The sequence below is a fragment of the Akebia trifoliata genome, chromosome 4 (assembly GCF_017979445.1).
Source record: "Akebia trifoliata isolate Shusen 1 chromosome 4, ASM1797944v1, whole genome shotgun sequence".
NCBI lineage: Eukaryota > Viridiplantae > Streptophyta > Magnoliopsida > Ranunculales > Lardizabalaceae > Akebia > Akebia trifoliata.
The window spans coordinates 12,075,606-12,095,743 of record NC_141378.1 but is presented as its reverse complement, the minus strand read 5'-3'; the positions used below and the strand labels follow the sequence as shown (position 1 = coordinate 12,095,743).

At 35.3% G+C, this 20,138-nt stretch overlaps 1 protein-coding gene and 1 long non-coding RNA gene across 2 annotated transcripts; one reads left to right on the top strand and one right to left on the bottom strand.

Moving 5' to 3' along the window:
• Positions 1-261: 261 nt before the first annotated feature.
• On the bottom strand, positions 262-16,971 carry LOC147403819 (phosphatidylinositol 3,4,5-trisphosphate 3-phosphatase and protein-tyrosine-phosphatase PTEN2A-like). The gene is made up of 13 exons (XM_086439562.1): positions 16,687-16,971; positions 14,349-14,846; positions 10,367-10,468; positions 10,225-10,281; positions 8,499-8,564; positions 7,290-7,466; positions 7,074-7,160; positions 6,920-6,984; positions 6,765-6,841; positions 3,392-3,438; positions 1,858-1,988; positions 1,135-1,204; positions 262-960 (listed from the first exon to the last, which is right to left on the bottom strand). Exons 2-13 carry the CDS (start codon positions 14,763-14,765, stop codon positions 451-453), a joined length of 1,806 nt encoding a protein of 601 aa, XP_086295688.1. The 5' UTR covers positions 14,766-14,846; positions 16,687-16,971; the 3' UTR covers positions 262-450.
• LOC147403820 (uncharacterized) lies at positions 4,161-5,235 on the top strand. Its single transcript, XR_015177609.1, has 3 exons — positions 4,161-4,460; positions 4,780-4,892; positions 5,063-5,235. It is a non-coding gene; the product is annotated as an uncharacterized LOC147403820 (long non-coding RNA).
• Positions 16,972-20,138: the final 3,167 nt, after the last annotated feature.

Below are 20,138 nucleotides of genomic sequence, written 5' to 3'. Positions count from 1 at the left end.
ATAAACTATATTATATATTTATTGAGATATATAAAGTTTATTTAGATTTTGTATATAAAATCCGGTTTGATCCAATCCGATCTGGATATAAATATTGAGATCTGATAAGGGTCCGATCCGATACTTATTGGATAAGTCCCAGATCTGATCCAATCTTTATTGCATTGGTACCAAATCGATCGCAATCCAATCCATTGACAGTCCTTGCTCACATTATGCAAGCTAGGAGTAGCGTTTTGTGCAATTTAAACTAATGGAAGCTGAGAGTAGTGCTTAGCACAATTTCATTAAATTTTGAAGCAAGAATTCATTAGAAGTCACCACCAGTTCACAAGGGATGCAATATTCAACTCCTTACAGATCACTATATACACAAACAATCTCAACCATCAATCACTCTTTACAGATCACTATGTACACGAACAATCTCAGCCATCAATCTACCCCACTTCAGTCACCATCAGAGTCATCCTCATCACCAAAGGTAAAAACAGAAGCATCAGCAGCAATCGGCTTGAAATCGCTTACCCACACTGGTTCCAACTTCGGGACCTCAGTACCTCCAACCCAATTACTTTTCAATTCACTCGAAACAGGAATCTGTGCAACTACCTCACTTGTAAGAGAAACCTGTTTGGTCCCACGTGTTACAGCCACAATTTCCTCTGGTATGGTCGCAGTAGAAGCTGGTCCTGCACTGGAAACTGCTCGAGATTGTCTGCTCTTTGAAGACCCACTTTCTTCAGCCTCACTATCCGAAAACACATCATCTTTATCGCTGATTCCAGAGTCTCTACTTGGGTTGGGAATCTGTGGAGCCCCATCAACTGTGTCAGGACTAGCACTGGAACTTTCATGTGGGTTCTTACTGGCAGATTCTGTTGTGAGATGTGTAGGAACGGTGCCATCATTGTCAATCAGCACAACCTCAACCATGAATCCTGGTGAAGGCAATTTTCTCTGCACCATGCAATCCACATCATATAATTTGAAGTCATAGGAAAACAAGTACCGAGAACGGAAAAGTAGAAATGAGGAGCGAGAGAGAGAGAGATGGAAAAGAATATGGTAAATTCATAAGTACTCTTTGTTTCGTTTTTCCGTGAATCGTCACACAAAGCTTGTATTCTTTACCTTATCAAATCCGTCAAGATCAAATGTGTTCAAGATTTTTCTATTTTCCATCATTGTTGTATTTAACCAACTGAAAAGGGAAAATAAACAATTTAGTAAAAGAAATTAAGGCAATTGGTAGTTCCAAGAAAATCTGAAAAGTAGTTAACCAAGAACAGACCACATAACATTAACAAACTTGGATCCTAATCAGAAACAAAACAATATCGGGTAATCGAAATTCATTGCTGGAGTGATTAACAGGGATATGATAGAGGTGTGGTCTTTATTAGAAGATCACTCGTGGAATTAAGGAAAAAAAAAAAAAAAAGTAAATAAATGGAGACTTCCCGATGATTAGTGAGTTATGAATTGGTAAAGTTGAAACTATATAACAACTAAATCTCTTCTGACAATGGTCGAAAAATGGTGTACAAAAATTAATAAATTAATAAATGAAAAGATGAAGTCAGTTTCTCCATGAATAAGGATAACATCCCACCAAAAAATCTTGATGGATGCGAGTTAGGGCATAAAATGGGTCGAATATGGTTTGATGTCCCATTATCCAAGTCTGATCCGGGCAGATACGGTTCCATCCATATAACCGCCTAGATCCAAATTATATATTGTTTTGCAAATTACCTTTTTAAGTTTTTTTCAAAACATCCTTTTCACCAATAAATCTCGATGGATGGATGCCAAGGAACACAACCAATAAAAAAAAAAAGACAGTTTACAGACCAGTAGAAATCTCCTTCGGGATCACGAAAATGGATTTTGAAGTCGCCAGCCAACTCAGTTAGTCCTGGTTCTCCAGGTAGAGCAAAGACCATGATCCCTTTCTTTGGTGCACTGAACCAAAACTCTTCCGGCTGCAGAAAGAGAAAATGTGAAAACCCCATTATGCACTCCAAGAGGTCACATTTGTCAAAAATGAAATATTTCGTAAGGTTCATTTTAACTATCACAAAGACATGTTGGAAATGACTATGCTCAAGAAAATACTTTTCAGCAATCAAATAATGTGCAGCTTCTGGGTTTACAAATGGATAGCATAGAGTTCTTTCCAATTCCTTCAAATCCAATCAATCAAAGCTTCTATGGGAGAGATGAAAATGATGACTAAATAGGTGTATTAAAGATTTCAGAAAAAGTTAAAAGAGTCGTTCACACAACAGGATGTAAACCATTAGTAGATGTGAAATGTAAGTGGCTGAGCCATTTGAAAGAGGAAAAAAGAACCATCCATGGTTAGACTGAATGCAGAACAGTCTTCAACTACGTCAAATGGAGCACTGGGTCGACTTCTTTCAAGCTTGAACCAGGGACTTCTAACTTAGGACTTGGTTTGCCATGGTATATGTATTTCTAGCTCATGTGGCCTTGTGGATCCCAATGTACCAGGCTCGTACAAAGCATGACTATGTCAGGCAAGTTGTTTCCCGGAAAGGCCATTGTTTCAGGGATCATCAAGATTGAGATTAAATCGGCCGAGCATTTTTTTTTTTTAATTGTTTCAGGATTACCCTCCCCCATCCCAACAAAAAAAAAAAACCACCCAACCCCCCACGTCCTTTCACTCCCAACACCTTAAAAAAAAGGGGGGGGGGGCAGGGGTGGTCTGAAGCAATACGGGGTCTGGGCTTTGCCCAAGGGGCAATTGACCAGGGTAAATCATAACTTGTTATCTATAAAAAATACACCCGAGGACATCTAAGCAGACTGTACTGGGGAACTATGGGAACAAAAGGACTATATTAACAAGCCTATTGAAGGGATACACCAACATGCAATCAATATGAAAGACCCGATAAATCGCTGCATATGTTCTGTGAATAACCAGGAGAGTGTGGTTTGGAAAAGTGAGGGAGTAAAAAGGAACAACCACCTTTTGCCGGGTCAGCTTGTAGGAATGGGGTTTCCCCAAGCTATTAGCAATTCAGTCAAGAAAAGGGGTCTTGTAGATCCACCACAGCAAACTCTGGCCCATCTAGAATGCGTCATGATTTAGGCCATTGTTGGTAAGTACAAGTGGTTGCGGGTCTCAAAGTGGTATTTGGGAGGACACGACAAAAAATTGGTAACATTATTGACTTGACGAAAGCTTAAATAGGCAATTCCAAAAAGCCAAAACTATAAGGATATTAATGGAATTACAAAATAACTATTAATGGAATCATAAAATGACTAAGTATGGCAATAACAATATGAAGCATGTTGCAACAAAACAAATAAACTAATAATGAAATAAATAAATTTAAGTTGGAAGATCTACCGATAAATCTTTAGTTCTTGGATGCTTTTTTGAAGAGAAAAGAACTCCTGTTTATCAAGAAAAACATCTTATTACATATTCTCTTTTGAAGGAAAAAAAAGAGGAAATAGCAGGAGCTAGTTATTAGTGTATGTTTAAAGCCTTGATGATGACATTGAACAATTAGAATTCAAGAATGAAAGGAGCTAAAGTAGCATCCAAGATTTTTTTTGGAAGATCAGGCACCAAAGATGTCAATCCCAAGGGGTTGGCCTAGTGGCAAGTTGAGCCTTGATAAGCTCCTTAGGAAGGGTAGGTCAAGTATTTGAAACCCCACGAAACAATATTTTCCTTGGGGCCACCCTCCAAGGTCCAGTTGACCCTCAACTCAACCAGTTGCACATAGGACTTTCAGAGGGGGTGGTGTGTGTGAACGTGGATAGTCTCACCCGAAAGGTACCAAAGATATCTTCAAACTCAAATGTAACTAACAAATAATTTAAGGTGTTGTTTCATCAAAATCAACATCTACACCCCATCCCAATTATTGGGGTTAAGCAACATGAATCCTACTTCGCCATTCAACTCTATACATCCTAAACCATTATTTAGTCAAGACATGTTTCTTTATATCTTAAGGAATACCTTCATTTATGTCTTATTTGGTTTCTCTTTGTTCTTTTAGAGCCTTGACTTGCACCAAAGCACCCCTTTTCAAGGATACTCATATTTTTTATTCTTTGCACGTGCCCCAACTATCTCAAGCAATTTTCTCTAATTTATCTCTTATTTGAATTATACTTAAATTTCTCCGAATATTTTCTTTTCTGATTTTTTCTTTCCTAGTTTTAGCACTTATTCATCTCTATTAAGCTCATTATAACATGTGTTTCTTGGCAGCCTAACATTCAGCTCCATAAAGTATATTTGGTCCTATTGTTGAACTATGACATACAGCTGAACGTAAGAATCACCATCTTCTAGAGGTTGCTCATGTCTTGCTATTTCAAATGAAAGTTCCCAAGATTTAGTGGAGTGATGTTTTCCTTACTGTGTGCTATCTCATCAACCGATGTCTACTCATGTTCTGGTAGGTAAATCTCACCTTCCTCCTTGTGTCTTTGGTTGTGTCTTTCCATCTTGAGGGACCAAGACATGATAAGTTAGATCTAAAGACTTTGAAATGTGTATTTATCAGTTATTCTCGTACGAAAAAGGGTTATAAATGTTATAGTCCAATATTATGCAGACACTTTGTTTGTGCAGATGTTACATTCTTTGAATCTAATCTTGTATTTTTCTGTTGTATCCACTGTTGATCCTGATGTTAATTATGTTCCTTTACCTATTCATGTCATTATTTTTGTTCCTATTTCTGGTATTGGCCCACCTCTTTACGTATATCACAGGAGATCCATTGCTGCAATAACGACATCAATCTCTTCATTATCTGCGGATATAATTACGCAATCCATGCCAACTTCTCCTCCAGCTTCAGTGGTGGTTTCAAATCCATTGTAGGGTGAGTTACCTAATTCTCTTCGTAAGGGTACTCAATAGTGTGTTACAAATCATCCTATTTTTAATTTTATGTCATATGATTGATTGTCTTCTCCATTATCTTAGTTTATATCGTTTGCATCTTCCATTTTTAGTCCTAAGACTCTTCATGATTACCTTGTCTCACTCAAGGTGGAGAAATGCAATGGTGGAAGAAATGGATGCATTTCATCACAATGATACATGGTCTCTTGTTCCCCTTCCTCCTGAAAGCATATCGTGGGGTTCAGATGGGTTTATGTTGCGAAGTTTAATCTTGATGGTACTATTGTGTTGACAAACTCAATGCTCGGCTTGTTGCTAAAGGCTATACTCAGACCTATGGGGATTGACTATGCTGAGATATTCTCTCCAGTAGTTAAAATTACTTCTGTTCAAGTTCTTATTTCCTTAACTGCTTTGTCTGAGTGACCTATTTATCAATTTGATGTTAAGAATGCCTTCCCCATGATGATTTGCACGAAGAGATGTATATGGAGCAACCACCTAAGTTTGTTGCTCAGGGGGAAACTGGTAGAGTGTGCAAATCCAGGAAGACACTCTATGCTATGAAACAATATTCGAGAGCTTGGCTTTAAAAATTTAGCAATGCAGTTATTGCCTTTGAGATGACGAGATATCGGATAAATCAATCAGTCTTACATCTGAAAACTAAGCATGTGTATATTCTACTTGTAGTATACATATAGATGATATTGTGCTGATAGTAGTGATGCTGATAGGATTCAAAAACTGAATTTGTGTCTACAATTGCAGTTCCATTCCAAGGACTTGGGAAAGTTGACATATTTCCTTAGTATCAAGGTGACTCTCTCAACTAGTGGTATTAGCATCTCTCAAAGGAAGTATGTTTTAAACTTGTTAGAAGAGACGAGATTACTTGGGTCCAAACCCATGAACACTCCTATGGATCCAAAGTTGAAACTTACCACTAATCAAGGAGAAGTGTTTGATAATCCAAGTAGGTACAAAAGACTAGTTGGGAAATTAAATTATTTCACCATCACGAGACCAGATATATCACATGTTGTTAACATAGTGAGTCAATTTATGGAGGCATCTACAATGCCTCACTGGGTGTTCCACATTATTAGACATGTGAAGGGATTTCCTGGACGTGACTTCGTGTATAAGTCTAATGGTCATACTTGTATAGATCGATACATTGATGCAGATTGACTTGATTTTCCCTTAAATAGAAGGTCCACCACAGGCTATTGTACAGTGGTGGTTAAGTAGAGCGCAGAAGCTGAGTATAGAGCTATATTTCATACTTCTTGTGAGCTTATTTGGTTGAGACATTTCTTTAGAAGATAGGTTTCACAATAGAGACCCATGAGTCTTCTATGTGATAACCAGGCAGCCATATATATTACTTCTAATTCTATGTTTCATGAGAGGAAGAAGCATATTGAAGTTGATTGCTATTTTATTCGTGAAAAGATTCTTGGAAGTGAAATTGCTACATCATATGTTAAATCTGAAGATCAATTGGTAAACTCATTTACTAAGTCATTGGGATATGATAGAGTGACATATTTGTAAAAAGCTGGGATTATATGATATCTATTCTCTACCTTGAGGGGAAGTGTAAGATGTTACAAATAATGAATGAGGGGTATATATGTAATTTTCATTATCATTCATTAATATATATGCCACGATCTCAAGGGTCGGAGTCAAGTTCGACTCCTCTATCTTTCTCCATTCTCTCTCTTCTATTCTAAACCCTAATCTAATCATTCAAAAAGTATGAACTATCATTAAGCATTGGAAGGAAGAAAACGAAAACGAAAACGAAAACGGAAACAGGCCAACAGATGTGAAAGCGTACCATTATGATCGGAGACAATAATGGAGGGCCTAATCCAAAAAGGGCATCTGTGAAGCCGAAATCCTCTGAGCATGCACCTGCCAAAAAAAACAATGTAAGAGTTTTAAAAGGTTAAAATATCAGGTACCTTGGAAGATAAATAACCAGAGATATACCTGCGTCCAGGCTGATTTTCTCCATTGCAGTGTGTTAAGATGCGCTCAAAATATTTGACATATCTCTAAAAGCCAAAAAATCAAAAATCAAACATAAGTTTAAGAAATGAATCCTTTCAAAAGAGATCATTATTATGTACAGAAATAGACTAACAATCTGACTTGGAAGAACTAGCCCCTTCCCATCTAAACATCTTTTCTGGTTGTAGTAGTCGATTGACTCCTCTGCTGTTGGGAAGAACTGCTCATAGATGAAAAAAAGAGAGTAATATTATTAGCCACAAAACAGAACATATTTATTGAAAGTAATATTGCATGGAACACTAATGAACTTCACCCCTAAGTTTTCATGGGCTGGTCACCACCTCACCTTCAGGAACAGAAGAAGGCCAGAAATCATCAACCCCGTCCTTGCCATGCCAGATTTACAGTGAACAACAACCACATTCTCAATGTCATCCTTCAACCACGAGTACGCACTTTGACAAAATGATATTATGAGTTGAATCGGAGGGCAGTTATGGTCATCAAATGGGAAACATGCAACCTGGAAATGAGGAAGGCAAATCATATATTATAAAACTGTGGAAGATAGCAAAGCAACTTCTGCAATAATTTAATCAGCCACTAGAGCGGTCTCAATAAGATTAAGGTGTCAAATTTCTCTCAGATTCCACAGACTATGCATAGGATACAAATGCTGTAATCTGTTCATTTTTTCCCAAGATCAAATAAACAGTTTTTCCATGCTATGACAACTATTTTGGCAGGTTGGGGAAGGAACATTATGACTTTTGAGGTTTGCACAAGAATCATTTCAATACTTAAGAGCCCATAGATTTTTTAATGGGGTTGAGCGTCATTGGCTAATGGCTACAATGCTTCACTCAGTTTAAACAGTTTCATTGTTCTTAGTTACTTCAGCGTATAGGCACAAAATAAAGGAAGCCTTTAGGACCACCTTGGAGCAGACATCAAACAACAATTCAAGGGGACCAACACAACCCCAAATTGGTGTTTTCTTCCTTTTTTTTTTATCGATGGTGAAAATTTTATTTGAAATAATAAGGTATAAATGAGGGGGAGAAGCAGTCCCAAAGAAAACAGTTTAAATCAAGAAAGATCAAAACCACCCAATGAGAAGCAATTGGTTGGGGAAACCTAGTGAAGCCAAATTAATTATTATCAGCTACACAATATCATTTTCCTCCGCTCATTGTACACAGAGGGAAAGATCTTCCATTACAAACATTTAATAACAAAACTAATTATTTTTACTAAATGCGATGAAAATGAAATTGCAGTAACCCTCACACAATCTTAACTTTAATTAAAAAAGGAAAAAGGACAGCTTTATAAGACGCAAAGAAATCAGAACCACAGGAGAAAACTCATAGATTACTCCAATCACTATCTCATCAGATAATAACATCAGAGAAAAAAAATAAGACAACTAACAGTTCTTCCTTAGCATGTTGAATTAATTGAAATATTTCCCATCGACCATAATAACTGCACTTTAAGGGTGTGATATTGGTAACATGAGAAGAATAAAATGTGTAAAGAATAAACAACACACCTTTCCCTCAAATAGTGATGCGTCATACAGCCTCTCTGAACAGAGATTGTATACTTTGTATTTTCCCTACATATTTCAAAGTTAGTTTAGCATGTAAATTGACAGCATTTAAAGAAAGAAAAAAAAAAATTGATGAGAACTAACATTATATTGAGGAATCAGAATAGTCTACTACCATCAGCTAGAAGCAAATCATGAACAGTAAGCAATAGCTTTCATAAAATAGGAAACTATTCGTGGGCTAAAATTGTTACATGGACTTAAAGAATACCCAAAGGTGGAGAAATCGAGCAGTGTACCCTCCTAAACAAGCACTAGAAACAGTACTCCCCATCTATATATATTGCATAGAATAGTTGTCAATCTTCTGCATAAAAATATTTATCCATTTTCATTATTTAGAAAATTTAATATTTAATATACTTACCAGAAAATCATCTAGAAAAGAATTACACACACACAAGAATTAAATTTCCCAATCTTTTCTCAACTGTTTGGTCTGGTATACCAACATAAAAAACTTGTGCAGGCCCAATGGACAAGTTGTCTCCTCCTTTCAGTTTCTCTGCCTTTTTTTTTTTTTTCTTTTGTTAAAAATGACTAACCTGACCTAATCTGAGTGGTGCTTGGTGTGCAGCTTGGGTTGGGCTTGGGCTAAGAAATTCAGTCCCAACCTCAGGTTGGATTGAACTTGAGTTGAATAGTTGGAAGCCTGGTTGGTTCGAGCTGGCCTTCAACCCAACCCAACAGGCCCAAGTTGCCCCCCCTAAAGTTGACAATATTTTTTACCTGAAAATGCATAGTTTATCCTTGGTAAGGTATTAAATTTGGGTTTCAGTGTCTATTTTGGTCAGCCTGAACATGGAAGAAATATACGGTCAATGTGGAAATGCTGAGATAAACGAAATATTCATGGAAATGATGAGATAATATTGAGGAAAATTTCATTGAAATTGTATGAAAGAATGAAACAATAACAAAAATATATTTATAAGTCATCAAAATACAATAAACAACTGCATGGAATGCTGACATAAAAGATCAATAAAGTTTTTATACACTAATACAGGTATCTGAGAGCATACACAGAAATGAAAATAATCGTGTCAACTACATACACGATAATATGTAAAACACTTGCTTAAAAAAACCGACTATTAAGTACTATGTTTACACATTATTATACATGTTTCTATCTTTTAAATATGTATGAATAAACTACTAATAGATCCTGCTAGTTCAAGCAAGGATAATTGTATTTAAATATGCTAATACATTAATATAAGATGATAATGAAATTCCTAACGGATCGGAATTTATTTCCATTAATGAAAATTTCCAAAAATGTCATATTTTATACCTGAAATTAGATTATTTCAGTCAAAATTTACATTCCACAGAAAAAATTTGCAAAATGAAAAGTGATTCACCAAAATATATGAAAAAAGAAACTGTCAATTCAATTTTCGCTTGGGTCAGGTGTAAATGGACATAATTTGGTATATGTCATGGAAATATATAGAAATTTAATACCACAATCCATGGCAAGAATAGATAAAAAGAGAATTGAAAAAAATAAAAATAAAAATAAAAAATCTTTCCAAGCAGCAAATTTAGAAAAATATCCTAGACAGAAGTCACGACTCTAATCCGAAACTTTTGAAACCAGATAGTATTATTTTGATATTTGCCCCATGCCCGAAATAAGCAATGATCATATCGTTACCTTGTGATGAGTTTCAAAAAACTTGATCACTTCTTCCATGTGATTTCTGTATAACCCCTGCATAAGATTTTCTAGATGGTCTGAATAAAGGTGATATTACCGAACTCAGACCATTGAACTTTTAAGTGAAATATATTTTTACCTCCATATATCCAAAAAAGCCAGAGCTCATATCACCAGCAGGAAAACCCATGGCTATAATATTCTCAGTGATGTATGTCATATCCAAATCAAATCCTCCTTCCTAGAAGAGGGATTCAAAACCATAGTTATAGACTGATCCATAAATTAACGAGGAAATCTCATGATAAAAGACAACATATAAAGTAGAAGCAAAAAAATTGCAAAATCAGTAGTATAGCTTGGACAATCACTATCTTCCAATGGACATTCATCCAATGTCCAGTTCCAGCTAACACTGAGGTCAAGACATCTTGAATAAAACTTTCCAAGAAGATAAGAAATTATGAACCATGGTCTATGGTTCAAATATCATAATGTTTCAGACGAGATGCCTCAGTATATGTGAAGATCGAAACAAAACATAATGGAAATACAGAACATAAGAAAATTTCGGTAAGTTTCAAGATTTAGAAAGAACAAAAAAGTAAAAAACAATTTTAGGTTGAACGGTAAGCTATCGAGATTAGTCTTGGAACCAAAAAGAAAAACTCAGCTCATGTTTGATTCTTTATCAACCTACCACTATGCTCTACTCAAATCTTGCACACGATACCACATTACCAATTACAAATCTGTATATGAAGAAGATTCTTTATTCCAAAGTCCAGAGGCTTGTTTTTGTGCAGAAGGTGGTTGGTTTCTTTCTCTCTTTAGATTATTTCCTACAGATTTAGGAGTTGTGTAACATATTACTCAAGTTTAAATACAACACTTTTCATGTGGATATGAATGGACCACTGAACCAAGAATGTTTTGCCCACCCTCTTATGCATTCATGAGGTAAGTCTGTTTGTTGCTTTCAAGCCCATAATTAAAAATGCTAGATCTGAACGACTAAAAACTACAAATTAAACTTATTTTCAGTGTAAATCCACCAAGGAGAACTGTCAGTATTCAAACGTACATGAAAAACCAAAAGAATATGCCATGTGATGTATAAAAGAGACTTGGAGTCGGGTAAATATACAACTCCCTACAATACGGGATCATCACTCTTTATCTCGTATCTTTTGCTACAGAAAAAGGTATGATAGTTTAGCAAGATGGGAGATTTGCGCATAAATATAAGATGAAAATCAGAATTTTCTGGGGTGTTTTGGATCTCGTAGTCAAGTCAAAAATTCATAAAATAATAACAATAATTATAGATTAAGAGTTTGAAAAGAAGAATAACAGAAGAGAATAGAGAAATGTGGGAGGAGTCAAAATTGACTCCAACCCTACCAGCACCATCTATTATATATCATAACTAAATAACAAAAGGAAGAAAAAGACGATATTACCCCTACTAATAATAACTTATTACTCCTAACACTCCCCTTCAAGATGGAGAATGTATATCATATAATCCCAGTTTGTTACAAATATAATCCACCGTACTACAACCCAATGACATGGTAAACAAATTAGCAAGTTGATCTTCAAACTTCACATAGGGAGTAGCAGTTTCACCATTCAGGAGTTTGTCACGAACACAACGACAATCATCTTCAATATGCTTTGTCCTCTCATGAAACACAAGATTAGAAGCTGTGTATGGCTGTCTGCTTATCACAAAAGAGACTCATAGGTATTTCTACAGTAAAGCCTATCTCTTAAAGAAAGTGTCTCAACCAGGTTAGCTCACAAGACGTATGTGACATACTCAGACTCGATACTAGACCTGGCAACAACTGTTTGTTTCTTGCTTTTGACGTCACAAAATTACCACCTAAGAATGTACAATACCCTATGGTGGATCTCCTATCTAAAAGAGAATTTGCCCAATCTGCATCTGTATACCCTTTAATGCAAGTATGACCATTTGAATTGTATAACAAACCACGTCATGGGGAACCCTTGCAGTACTTGAAAATACACTGCAATACTACCCAATGAGGTACTTTAGGAGATACCATGAAGATTAAGAATTTAAGAAGAAGAGATAAGAGAAACATGGAATGAGTCAAAATTGACTCCAACCCTAGCTGCACAATATATTATATATCATAACCAAATAACAAAACGAAGAAAAAGACGTTATTGTTGAGTTTAGTCCCACATCAGACACACATTGCCTTGTCTCTCTCCTTATAAGTTCCTGGGCCTCCACTCATAGCCAATTGGTTTTGAGTTGGACTCCCAAATTTTTCATGGTATCAGAGTGGGCATTTCTCTCCTCCATGTCACCTAACTCATATCTCCACATGCGGCCCACACGCGCGGGGGCGTGTTGAGCTTAGTCCCACATTGGACACACATTGCCTTGTCTCTTTCCTTATAAATTTCTGGGCCTCTCCACTCATAGCCAATTGGTTTTGAGTTGGACCCCCAAATTTATCAGATACTACTCCTAATAATAATAACTTATTACTCCTAATAATAATAAATGTAGAGAATTGTTTAGCCCATGGTCCAACCCATTCTAGAGCCCGCTACACAGTCCAACAAGGCCAAATTCAGAACAATCGTGTGATCCGTTATGCATCATTGTGTAGATCATTTTAGTGTTGGTAAATTATGTTTTACTATTTATATTAATTTTCAAATTCCTTATTTTAGTAAATCATGAATTTACTATATATAATAAATTCTCATTTTACTACTTTTAGTAAATTACAAAGTTCGAATCTTTTAATCCAAGGTTTCAATTTATTTCGTTGTTAAGACTTAAGAGCTTTACTTGCTTTACAAGGTGATTTGCTTATGGACATAAATGGGGGTCATCTAGGGCCTCCTTAAACTGATGTAATCTCCAAATGTTTTATGATAGAAAATGATTGTGTTGTTTTAGGCATATGTTTCGTGTGATGATCCATAATGTAGGCACAAGTGGTGATACTTAATTTAATTATTCACATCTATCCTCTTCTATTTCCTCTGCAAAACCAAAGTTCCTACTACACTTAAAGGCACCAAAAGAAGCTCCATAACTTTAATCTTCAAGTCCATAATTGGTTAAAAATTCCTATTACACTATAAAGCATCTTGAATCCCCTTTTCAAACCTTAAAATTCATCACCCTAAACCTTTTTAATCGACCCTATTTAATCCCTTCCTTTTTTCAACTCACCATCATTAAACCCAAGGTTGACTTACATCATATTTTATATCAAAGCAAGTTGTCTCGCTGCAATTTGGAATCACAGGTATTGTCCTACATTATTAAGGGCTACTATATTAAATTATGACAAGCTTCTCAACATGCCTATGAAAATTTATTTCAAGCCTTCAAATCCCTTGATGGTTGAACTACCCTTTCATTGACCTTTAATCGAAAGGTCAGCCTGATTCGTGAATTCAACCAACTAGATCTAGCTTAGTGTATTCTCAGCAAATCAATGTCTACCAATGCAAATAAACATGAAATAGTTTGACGTACTTAAAATAAATGGTGGTAGGTTCATTTCATGACTCGAAACATCTTTTTAACATTATATATCCAATAAATGCAGTTTTTTTATGTGTGCCGCTTGGGAAATTTGCAGCTTGGAAGGAGTCAACCCAAAGAATGACATGAGATGCCTCCTCTCTTGCAAACCCTTCGTTCCTTAGAACTCAGCTACCTCAATGTTTCAAAATTTCTAATGCCTCAATTTTTGGTATTGTATCAAGGTTTGTCTTGGTTTTTTCCCCTGATTATATCAATGCCTCAAGACGAGCAACCTTGGGTGTAATTGTGTATGTGGTGAGTGCGGCCAATCTTCTGATAAGGTAAATAAGATCCTCATATGACTTTAATTTATTGCTCTTTTTTAGGTGGAAATTCAATGTAAAGCTTCTAATAGTAACCAAGTTTTATTTCAGCTGCCAAGTATATAAAAAGAAACTTTGAGAAAGCAATTCATTGGAAGATGAAGCTAGAAATCACCCCTTGATCATAATTTTTAATATGACTTAAAAGATAATAAGAGAAAACGGAAAGAAAAAAAAAAAAGAAGAAAGAAACACTAGTAATCTACCTGGTATCTACGTTTATTTTGAGAGACCATGTGTCGAGCCTTGACCTGCACAGCCTTCACTGCACTCCTAGATGAATCAACAAACCCTTTTGTTAATGAACCAAGAACGCCAGGTTGTGCAGTTGTTGAGGTACCCTCAGCACTCTCATCTAACATAGGAGCTTTTGGAGACAATCGCAAGCCAAGCCCATTAGTAAAACGTGCAAAGGTAGACTTCCCAGCATTTCCAGTTGGTGAGCCCTCTTGTGCAAAGGGCTGTGGAATTTTGAGACTTTTTGCCCATGATGATATGCCAGATGCAGATAGCATTGATGATGCATCACTTGCAGAGATATCTTGTCCAGAAGCAGCAGAAGGTTGAACATCAGGAGCTTTACGAGGAGTTGAAGATGATGAATCGGTGGATTCTAAATCCATTCTCTACTCAACACCAATCACAGCTTGAGATCCAAGGATCCAGCATGAACTATGAAACACAATATTGATTTGGACTTGAAGCTGCAAAATAAATAAATTACTAAAAACATAAACCACCCCTAAAAATCAAGGTGAGATGGTTGAAAACAAGATAAATAAACAAGATTTCCTCCATTTGGATGGCATTTTAATCCTTCCTAAAAAGCTAACCTACTACAATAAACAAGCTTTACTTTAAGTTAGGAAAAATAAAGCCTAGCCGAGCTTCAACATGGTATACAGCCAAAGTTTGTAAGGCCAGGCCAAGCTGACTGCCTGGATCCACTCTACTTTCAGATGTATAATATTCTAAAGTTACCATTACTTGTAATCATGTTAATGCTATAATCAAAAGATGTGGCCCTCAAATGTCAAGAGAATGTTCCAATAGCTAAATTTAGAATATTTAGATTCTAGAATCAAAAGAATAGCATAAGCCACCAACATCATCTAAGCCTAATCCCAACTAACTAAAAAAATCATGCCCACCAATCATTAATTTTTTTTTAATAATAATAATAATAATAATAATAAATAATAAATCATGTTCTAACATTTGATTTTATACAAACCCAAATCTCCTCTATTATGAAGTCATATACCCTCAAACCTTATCGAAATAAATGTTCCAGTAGTAAAATTCAGAATATCCAGAGTCAAAAATAATAATAATAGAATAAACCACCAACATCATCCAAATCTCATCTCAACTACCTAAAAGAATCATGCTCACAAATCAAAAAAATAAAAATTCATGTTCTCTCATTCAATTTTATCCAAAGCTCAATCTACTCTATTATATAGCATATGACATCAAATCTTATCCAAATAAATGTTCCAATAGTAAAATTAAAAACATCCAAACTCAAAATAATATAATAAACCACCGACACTATTCAAGCCTAATCCCAACTAACTAAAATAATCATGCCCAATTTTTTATTTTTTTAAAAATCTGGTTCTAATCTTCGATTTTATGCGAGAACCCAAATCTCCTCTATCTTGTAATATATGCCACCAAACAAATTCTCCACCCGACATCCGAAACCCTTCTTTATAAAGCCTTCAATGTCCAATATTGCACTACTCACTAGTGCATTTTCTTCGCATGATCAAACCATCCAAATTGCCTTGTAGACTTGTGACCACTCCTAATTCCCTCATATACTCACTTTTGATTCTCTCTTTCGTATCCTCCCCACTAGTCCCCATCTCGTCTATCATCGGTCTACAATATAAAAACCCACTTAAATTATTTCTTATAATTAAATTGTATTAAATTTGAAGGCTGGTTGACATAATCAACAAAAACAGGATGACAAACTACACCACCCCAAGGGCGAACACAGTACTCAATAGAAATTTCATACAAATCCACTCCCATCAACAAAGAAATCCTCAAATTGTAAAGTGATGAATAATGAAAACCTTTGAACCCATCTCTGCCACAAAGAAACTAAATTAAAAAACACTGAACATCAGATTCCTGACCTCAATAAAAAAAAGGCTCAAAAGCCCTTATTTCTCCTATGATTTTCCAACTGAATTCAACCATGACTAATTTGAACCACTTCTTCGGATTGATCCCTTATTACATGCTATGTTACAGAACCCAAAAAATCCACAAAATTTTCATTCTCATTTGTTCTTTCAAATAATTTATACTATTGAGGCATAAAGAACAAATGAATAAAATATAGGAAAAGAAATTAATAAAACAATTGGGGGTTGGAATTTGAATTTGAAAAACACAGAAGCTTAAACTCCAATGGAATCAATTAATTAAATGGAAATAAATATTCAGTAATTGAGAAATTAATGCATAAAAAACGTAAGATGGAACTAATAATCTCAGATCTGCCAAAGAGGAATCCATTCATACCGGGATTGAAGATCTCTCTCTCTCTCTCTTTGAGTTTGAGTTTTTCTTTCTTTTGCTTCTGAGTCGTCAATTTAACACTTGTAATCATCCGCTGATGTTATGGTCAGTGTGACAAAATATATCGTCGTTTAGGCACACAGAGCATCACTTTTTTCTTTTTTCCCCAAAATAGTACGGTGATGTGGCGTGCGAGATAGGATTATTGTTATAATCCTTAGGTTAAGAATAAAATTTTCTGCTCCATTGACGTCTAATTATTTTTGGAGCATTGATTTGAGTCTTAATATTTGGTATCAAAGTCAAATTCACGTCCAAGAGTCCAAGGGTCCAAGGTTCAAGTCATGGAGAGGAGATTATGAAGGAAAAAAAAGGGACTCCTTTGTAGTATGAGATATGGAAGGAATTCAAAAAGAAAAAGAGAAAAATGGATTCTTCTGTGATATGAGACATGAAAGGGGCTTCCCATAATATGAGGTCCATGGTTTGAGTCATGGGGAGGCGATTATGAAGGAAAGAAAGAAAAAAAAAAAAAAAAAAAAACTCCCCATGATATGGACAGGCCCTAATCTGGGAAGGTGGTACTACTATTTATGAAAAAAGTGAAAGGGATATCTAGTACTTGAAAAGATCGCAACTTATAAAAAGAGTAAAAGGTACTTGGTACTTGGAAAGAAGGCCAAGTTGGGAAGGGGCAACTTGAGGGCGTCGACCTTGAAACGTGAGGGTATATGTTACAATCCTTGAGTTAAAACTAAAATTTTCTACTCTATTTGATGCCTAGATATTTTTGAAGCATTGGTTTGGGTCTTAACAATTATATATATCAACCATACTACCTTGTAATTAGGATGAGTATCTTTCAACAACCTAAGCCGAGATGGGGAAGTGTTCAAGACTTCAACTTAACTTTTCAGGTTTGGATTCACTCATTTTGGTTTATCCATTGTGAGATAAATGAGGAGAATTGCTATTGGCAGTTCAAATTTTACTTATTACACTCCAATTAAAATAAAAATAAAAATAATAAGTGGATGGTTGAGAATAAGTAAAGGTTGGGGTGCAAATAATAGCTCTCTGTTTTTTAGTTAGATTTCTATTTTTTAGGTATAGGATTTTATATCAGCCTAATGCTAATTGTAAACAACTACTAGAATTGTTTGACTGAGTGTTATAATGTTTTGTAATGTTTATTAATAACTTACCTTTCAAAAAAAAAATATTTATTAATAACTCGAGCCAAATCTTTACTATATTCGAACGATGTGTTTTAATATTTAATGAGCGAAACTCTATTTCATGGGTTGAATGATAAAATATCGAGCCTGGTACACTATTCATTTTAATTCTTGAAATATGTTTTCCTAGTAAATTCTTCACTTTTATAATCAACGAATTCGTTGTTAAAATACTAACGATATTGCCATAATTGCGCATGTATTAGGAATATTTGTGTATTACATTAAACTATTTATTAGTTTATAATGTATCTCTCTTTAGTTCTAGTTTTCAGTTTGCTCCCTCTCTATTTTATGTACTAAAACTACATCATCCATAAGTAACGTACGCTAAGGAACCTCTCCTAGACTGAGTAATTCATCCATTTACAACAGGCATAGTGCAGATCACTAGCACAAATTAATCATAACTATAAACTATCTCGTCTCAACATCGGTCAAGGATAAAAAAAATTTGGCTTCATATTTTAACAAAGAATGGTTTCATTTGCATTTACCATGTATCGAACATTCAACATAACACTTGAGAATGTAGACATTTTTATGTATAATTGTGTTCATCAATCATAAATAAATAAATAAATAAGGTGCTTTGTAGTGTGGAAATGGTGCTTATTGGGCTGTAAATTAAGGGGAGAGAAGGAGTGTGGTTGGTGCAAGGCATATATAACTTGAGAAAGTAAAGTAAAAAATAGGAAGATAATAAGAACAAGGACAATGAGAAAATGTGGAGAGGGATTCAACAATGACCTTCAACTCCAAACAATGAAAAAAAAAATGCTAAAGTGACATTAACATTGACATCGCTTCACATGTTGACATGGGTATGTGTACAGAACCATAGATGCTTTTCATTGAAATACATGTGAAAAGCATCTATGGTTATGTGCGCACTCCACTCAATGATGTGTGAAACGATTTCTTGGGACAACAAAAAATAGTGAACCTCCTTTCTTTAAAAATGCCTTTTAATTGGGGTAGAAAAACACCATTTCATTTCAAAGTCAAAAATGGAAAATTGGCTATGAAAATTATGTATGGTCAGTGACGTAGCATGACGAAGCAGCCTTTATGGGCATGAAATGTCTCATTTTTTTTGGGTAAAAATCTTGATATTCAGTTATGAGGTACTCATTTTAGTCACAACATTGACAAATGACACATTTTCCAAAAGGTTTGGAGGTATTACAAATCTTGACCTAAGAATCCATGGAAATATTCACTACGGCAAGGGAAAACTGAAACATCCAAGCTTTTACACCAAAGTCAATACAACAAGGAATTCAAGGTGGTTTAAATTGAAAATCAAGAAAGAAATCTTCGCATTTAATACAATATCCAGTAACACTAATCATAACAAAGTTAACAATGGCATCCTCTAACTCACTAATCCCAAAATCATGAAATCGATTCAACTCAGCAATTAATGTTTGGGATATTTTTTATCAAACTCAAGTGAAAGCATTAATGAGACGTAGGAATAGAACCCAAGAGCGCAATCAACTACATGAGCCAACTCATAACCCACTCGACTTGTACACTTAGATAAGTTATATGGTGACACTTGTCCAACTACGGGGTTATAAAACCCCCACTCAAAGTAAGGCAAGGGTTTTAAATTTTGGAGATCAAAATCACCCTACTGAGTTTCACTCTTCATCATTTTCTCTAAGTTATCTAAATTCAATTTTATCCCCCAGTATCATTCCAATCTAACCTACTCTTCAGAGAATTATTGGCAGGCATTACACTGGGGGATCATCCTTCTCCATCTTCAATGCCAAAAGCTCAAACTTGACATCAACTCTTTGAGTAGAGGAGAAAGATTGAGGAATCATCCACTGGAGCAAAAGAGTCTACAAATCAAGGTCGATCAAGCCTTATTAATAACATCATGAATCTCGAGGAGTGGGGTCTAAAATACCCTTCCACATGTTATATTTGGCTTTGAAAAGAATCAAATCGTTATATGCGTACCTCCACATCTGCAATGTGTGAAACGATATTAATGTTAGTTTCACTCCAATGGGATTAAAATAAAATAAAAAAGAGATTTATCCAATAGAATTGCATTTTTATTACAAAAACTCCCTTAGAACTCAGACAACTCCAAGGGAACCTTACTTTATGAAATTTGTTACCCACCAGACCTCACTTTCTCAAGTTTGTTACCAAGCAAATCCTAAAGTGAGCCTCCACGTCATAAAATGCAATTAC